General features: G+C 64.4%; 1 protein-coding gene across 1 annotated transcript in view; it reads left to right on the plus strand.

Annotated features, from left to right (window-relative positions):
* LOC119094295 (uncharacterized) overlaps nucleotides 1–5070 on the plus strand; it is a 52341-nt gene extending 47271 nt beyond the window's left edge. Inside the window, exons 4-5 of the mRNA XM_037217368.1 lie at nucleotides 1460–1501; nucleotides 4929–5070. Coding sequence (XP_037073263.1) covers nucleotides 1460–1501; nucleotides 4929–5070 — 184 coding nt within the window. The remainder of the gene's footprint in view (nucleotides 1–1459; nucleotides 1502–4928) is intronic.
* Nucleotides 5071–6000: the final 930 nt, after the last annotated feature.

Raw genomic sequence — 6000 nt, forward strand, 5'->3', positions numbered from 1 at the left:
TGGAAGAACGTATCTCTGCAGGAACGTGCTTGATGGGCCAGGGCTTAGTTTATTACGGTAATTGCGTGGTATATTTTAACCAGAGAGGGCGATTACGATCAGCTCTTATCTAGAAGGCATGTGTGCAAAAATGTCTTCTTCGTGGAGCCAGTCCACACCTCGCCCTAAACTCATGAGCGTAATTGGCAGCACAGCTAATGCAGTAGTTTAGCGCTCTCCAGGCACATCACGCCACTGTTCAGGCCGGCGCGGACGTTAAGCACGCTGCAGCCAGATGCCCTCCCGAGAGAGGCCGGTCTGCCGGCACGTCCGGCCAGCGGCGTGACCGCGTCCAACCGGGCGTGGCGCTCGGCGGCACGCCCCCCCCCCCCCCCCCCCCCCCCCCCCCCGGCCGGCATTGTGGCGGCCGACGCCAGGCTGCTCTCCTGTCGTCAACCCGATGCCGCCCGGGCACGCCGCAGCGCCCAGCCTCCAACGGACGACTTCGGGGACATCGGCGCCGAGCGCGGCGCGGTGCCGCTCGCGGCGCGGCCGGGACGAGTGTACCGCCCGCAGCCGATCGGACCGTTATCGGCGGAGGCCTGCACGCGGTCATCGCTGCAACAATCGCCGCAGGCCTCGCCGCCGTTGCCAACCCTCCCAGAAATTATATGCTAATTCAGCTCATTTTTTGTAATAGCGAAAACCCAGGTGGACGTGGATTTAGTGTTATTGTGGCGCGTGTTGACGGGCCATGAGCGGCGGGCATCGCTGGCGGCGCGATCGGCTTGATCATAGGCGGCCGAGCTCACCTGAGGAGCAGGCTGCTGAGCCGACCGGACGGCCTGTGTGGGCGCCGCTGCCCCGGCCCCGCTCAGGGGCGTGGAGGGATGGGAGACTGTCGGACTGCTGCCCCGGCCCCGCTCAGGGGCGCAAGAGAGACAGGGGACTACCGGACCGCTGCCCGGCCCCGCTCAGGGGCGCAGGGGGACAGAGGACTGTCGGACCGCTGCCCCGGCCCCGCTTAGGGGCGCAGAGGGACAGGGGACTGCCGGATCACTATCTTGGCTCCGCTCAGAGGAGTGGAGGGACGGAGGCGGCCGCAGCTCCAGTTGGAGTTCCCTGACCTGTCTCAAGCTGCATCAGCTCACTGTTGACGTCTCACCCTACAACTGAGGCTGCCCAATTCTATCAAACTGACACCTGCCCTCTGAACTGAACTTAGCACAGCTGTAGTTTCTAGACTGAATGTACCATATAGTCGCGAGTCTCCCGGAACTGAATAGAGCGTTCACACGCGAGCTCCAGAAGCTGAATGCACAATGCAAAGACTAGTTCTGTCACACGGCCGCCGTCGCCACACCGAATGTGCCGCGCCCGGCACGACGTTAGATGATGTTTGTCGCACAGATGCGAGCACAGAGACGCACATGCAGTCGGCCTACAGCTCAGCAGCCTCACAGTGTCACTCTGTTTGCAGATTACACTGGTCTCCAGAGATGATGCAGCCGGCGCAGTCAGGGTAAGTACCCCGAGGCTCAGTCATACGCCGTTGTCCGTCGCTGCGCCACGCTGTCTCACGCGCTCAGCCCCGGCTGCAGGCCGCCGGCTGAGGCACGCCCACGCTGGCACGTCTCTGTTTTCGCCTACGCTGGGGAGCGGAGCACGTGCGCGTCCGGGGAGCTGTGATTGGTGGCGTCGCGCAGGAGCAGGGCGGCTGGCCGTCTGCCGCGCCGGCCAGCGTGCCCCGGGCCCCGCCGGCCGTGGCCGGGACACGGCACAATCTCCGACACATCGCCGCACGGCCAACGAACGCGTCGGTGCGCCGCATATGTCAGCAGGCATTTGCATGTGGCAGGTGACCAGGGCCATTCAAACACATAACCCGTGCGGCGGCCGCGCCGGTTATCAGACGGTATCGGCGGAACGCCGGTGCTGGCCGCGGCTGGCGTTGCAGTCTCCGGGCGCGGCGGGCCGGTCTACCGCCGCGGCGACTGCGGCCGTGCGCTGACAGTACCACCATTCAGGACGACTTACTCACGGCGACGACAGGCCAATGGAACATTAATTAAGCCGGGCCGCGGGAGCTCTTAGAAGTGCCGATTGATAACATCTCCAGCTGCAGTGTTACACATAATGCTTTGAGGTAGCCGTCATGCGAGTTTCTCGCAATGCAGCAGGATTTAGGGATGCATTATGATGGTGCTTCGAACATGATTTCTTGGAATTGGCTCATTCGACCATTGAGCAAGTTTATGGACAAAATTCTTAGGGTTCTGATACATCTCGCTTGACCACTTTTACCGCCCATGAACAATTCCAGACTTTCAAATGTTTGAACGCCTTTGTCCCTGTTTGACTAAGGTGTTTTACCGCATGACTTTCAACTTCCATGAAAAGAAAACACACCAAGAGTGATTGGATCATTTACGTGTAAGCGGACCTATTTCATTCGTTTGCCTAGGCCTGCAGAGGGCCATGACTGGTGTGCCCACTGCCGGCACACACGCGTCGGCGGGCGGAGAGCGCGGCCGGCCGGCCCGGCCCGGCTCTCCGTGTCATCCCGGCGGCCCGGCGCCTCCCGCTTCAGAGGCGCGCCGCCGTGTGATTTCGGCACGGCCGCCGCTCATTCCCAGTCACGTCGGGCGGCACGGGCCGCCCCCGAAATGGACCAATTGGCCGGCCCGGTGCCGCGCGCGCCGCGGCGCCACCATCAGTATTCTGGCCGACGCGACACACATCATTGCGGGCAATTAAATTATCGGGCACGACCAGTGACGTCACATCTCAGGCAGGCATGAATGAGTCGGGCGGCGGGCTGGCCGTTGTTTACGCTGCACCGCGGATACCTGGCGGTCGAGTCAGCTTGCCGGCAACTTGCCCCCCTCCCCCCCCCCCCCCCTCCCTCACCTCACATACTACGGGCTGCGGAGAGAGTGCATATTAGCGATGTCGCCGCGGCCGGGTCGCTGGGCCGCGACATAGCGTGCGGCGCGTGGTGTTGGTACATCAGGGGCCGCAGCCTCTGGTGTCGGTACATCGGGGACGCGGCTTCTGGTGTCGGTACATCGGAGGACGCAGCCTCTGGTGTTGGTACATCGGGGACGCAGCCTCTGGTGTCGGTACATCGGGGGACGCAGCCTCTGGTGTCGGTACATAGGGGACGCAGCCTCTGGTGTCGGTACATCGGGGACGCAGCCTCCGGTGTCGGTACATCGGGGACGCAGCCTCTGGTGTCGGTACATAGGGGACGCAGCCTCTGGTGTCGGTACACCGGGGGACGCAGCCTCTGGTGTCGGTACATCGGGGACGCGGCCTCTGGTGTCTGTACATCGGGGACGCGGCCTCTGGTGTCGGTACATCGGGGACGCGGCCTCTGGCGGCGGTACGTCAGGGACGCAGCCTCTCGTGTCGGTACAACAGGGACGCGGCGCGGCCGTCGGCTCCTCTGCCAGCTGCTGCAGGGACGCGGCAGAGCGCCGACCCGCTGCATGCCGTGCCGCCATGCGGCATTGTCAGACATGGCGGGAGGCGTTCTCTGGGCGCCGGCTCCCTCCTGCGTCGGCCCATCACCGGCCTGGTGTTAAAGGTGCGCCATGCATGCATAAACGGTTTGTTAATGCGCAGGGTGTTCACGGCAGTGAATTGCGCCCGTGGCCAGCCGGCGTGCACGGCTGTCCTTGGCCGAAGACTGCAAACACTTTTGGTGGTTCCACGCGGACACCCCGCGCCTGCGAGTGTCCTGCGTCGGGGAGTGTCCTGCGTCGGGGAGTGTCCGCGCCGGGGAGTGCCCGATGCTACGGACACACGGCACCTGGGAGTGCTCGGTGCCTGGTAGTACTCGGCGCCTGCGAGTGTCCGCCACCTGACAGTGCCCGGCGTTACGAACACGCGGTACCTGGGAGTGCTCAGCACCCGGGAGTGCTCAGCGCCTGGGAGTGCCCGGCGCGTGGGAGTGTCTGGCGGCTGGGGATATCTGACGTCTCGGAACCCGGTGCTTATGAGCGTCCGGCGCCTCGGACACGCGACGCCTGGTACGCCCAGCGCCTCGGACACGCGACGCCTGGTACACCTGGCGCCTGAGAGAGCCTGGCGTCTCAGGAATCCGGCGCCTGGGAGAACCCGGCGTCTCAGGAACTCGATGCTTGTGAGTGTCCGGCGCCCCGGACACACGACGCCTGGGACACCTGGCGCCTGAGAGACCCCGGTGTCTCAGGAATCCGGCGCCTCGGACACACGGCACCTGGGAGTGCTCGGCGCCTGGGAGTGCCCAGCGCATGGGAGACCCCAGCGCCTGGGAGTGCTAGAGGCTGGGGAGTGACTGGCGTTTTGGGAACCCGGCGCCTCGGGCACACGACGCCTGGGACACCCGGCGCCTCGGACACACGACGCCTCGGACAATCGGCGCCTGGGGCACCTGGCGCCTGAGAGAGCCCGGCATCTCGGGAACCCGGCGCCTCGGACGTGCGGCAACTGGGGGTGCTCGGCGCTTGGGAGTGCCCAGCACATGGGAGACCCCGGCGCCTGGGAGTGCCCGCTGCGGCGCATACAGCGGCCCGGTACGCAAACACACGAAACAGCGGACATCCTAAAATGCAAACAACGCTAAACAAAGCGGCCAATTAAACACGACCGCGTGGTATGTGCTGTGGCGCGGTGCCCGACCGGAGCCCAGGAGCTGTCCGTGGGCGGACACGGCTGGTGGCGCATGGCAGCTGTCGGTGGCCGACCGGTGCTGGTGGCCAGCCGCCGCCGGGAGGTGCCGGCCGCCATCAGTCAGCGCACCCGTGTATCGTGTTGCTCTTATCTAGCCGGCCGGGGAGGTTTTTACACGGCTTACCGGGTTTTTCTCGCCCGGCGGAGAAAAACGTGCGCTCGGAGGGTACCATTGAAGAAGGGCCGGCGCCGGGGGTCGATGGCGGGGGCTGTCCTGCCCGGCTGTGCCCCAGTCGGCCGCTTCATCACTACAAAAGGCCAACGGGTGAGGGCAGAGGCGGCACTCTGCGTACCTGCGGCCCACTCGCCGGACAAAAACGGACGCTGCTCTCGGTGGCCTTCCTCCGGGACGGTGTCGTCTGCCTGTCCGGATAGACGGGCACAACCTCCCTGTGAGACGCACCCAGTGACCTCTCGCCACCAGCAGCTCAGTATCTCACGCTGCACTGGTGTGGCCCCGAATCATCTGTCTGTGGCGCATCAAAGCTGGCCTGCGCGTGCAGACCAGGCTTTGCAAACAGCTGTTTGTCGCCCACATAAATCATGTCGTAATCAGCACGGTATGCTGTGCTGCTGAGGACCCGTGCCGTGCTGACCCGTGCGACCCAGTGAGTTGTACAATTACGCCATCATTTCCGCGGTTGGTGCAGTCCCCAGCATGCGGCACGGGCTTCTCGCGAGTGGCTGTCGTAGAGTGCGCCGGCGCGTCCTCGCGTGATCGCCGGAGTAAGCGGCCGGGCCGCGGGCTGGCGCCGACGCCGGCCAGCGGTGCCGCCCGACGCTGCCCAGCTCAGTCGCCCCTGCGCACGTCTATCGCGAATGCCGATCGCCCCACACAATGGGACAAAAATAGTGATGATGCCTATCCTAGGGGACTCGCAGGAAAATGAGCGCCGCTATCTGATTTGGAGACGCAGGAATTCAACGTGATGTACGATTATCGGCGAAGCGGTGCGCTCCCGCGCGCTCTCTCTCTCTCTCCGGCGCTCCGGAGCGGCTCGCGTCCGCCTCCAAAAGCAGGGCGCGGCACCTATTGTTTTCGGCCGTGCGAGTCGGACGAATCGCTTACGTCTCCGAATCGGCTGCGAGCAAGGCCATTACGGCCAACAAATGCCTCCGCTCCACCTTATTGGTTATTCACTGGAGTACTCCACAAACATCTGTGGGTTGGCTGTGTTTTCTGGGCGGCCGGCCGGACGGTGGCGGCGGGCGCTTCACTCGGCGGAGCTCGGCGTGGGGGGCGGCGCCCGTGTAAACAAATGAGCGTGTCGGACGTCCAAAACGCGGGCAATGGATCATAATTGG

Source organism: Pollicipes pollicipes, unplaced genomic scaffold (genome assembly GCF_011947565.3).
Source record: "Pollicipes pollicipes isolate AB1234 unplaced genomic scaffold, Ppol_2.1 Scaffold_4002;HRSCAF=4701_pilon_pilon_pilon, whole genome shotgun sequence".
Taxonomy (NCBI): domain Eukaryota; kingdom Metazoa; phylum Arthropoda; class Thecostraca; order Pollicipedomorpha; family Pollicipedidae; genus Pollicipes; species Pollicipes pollicipes.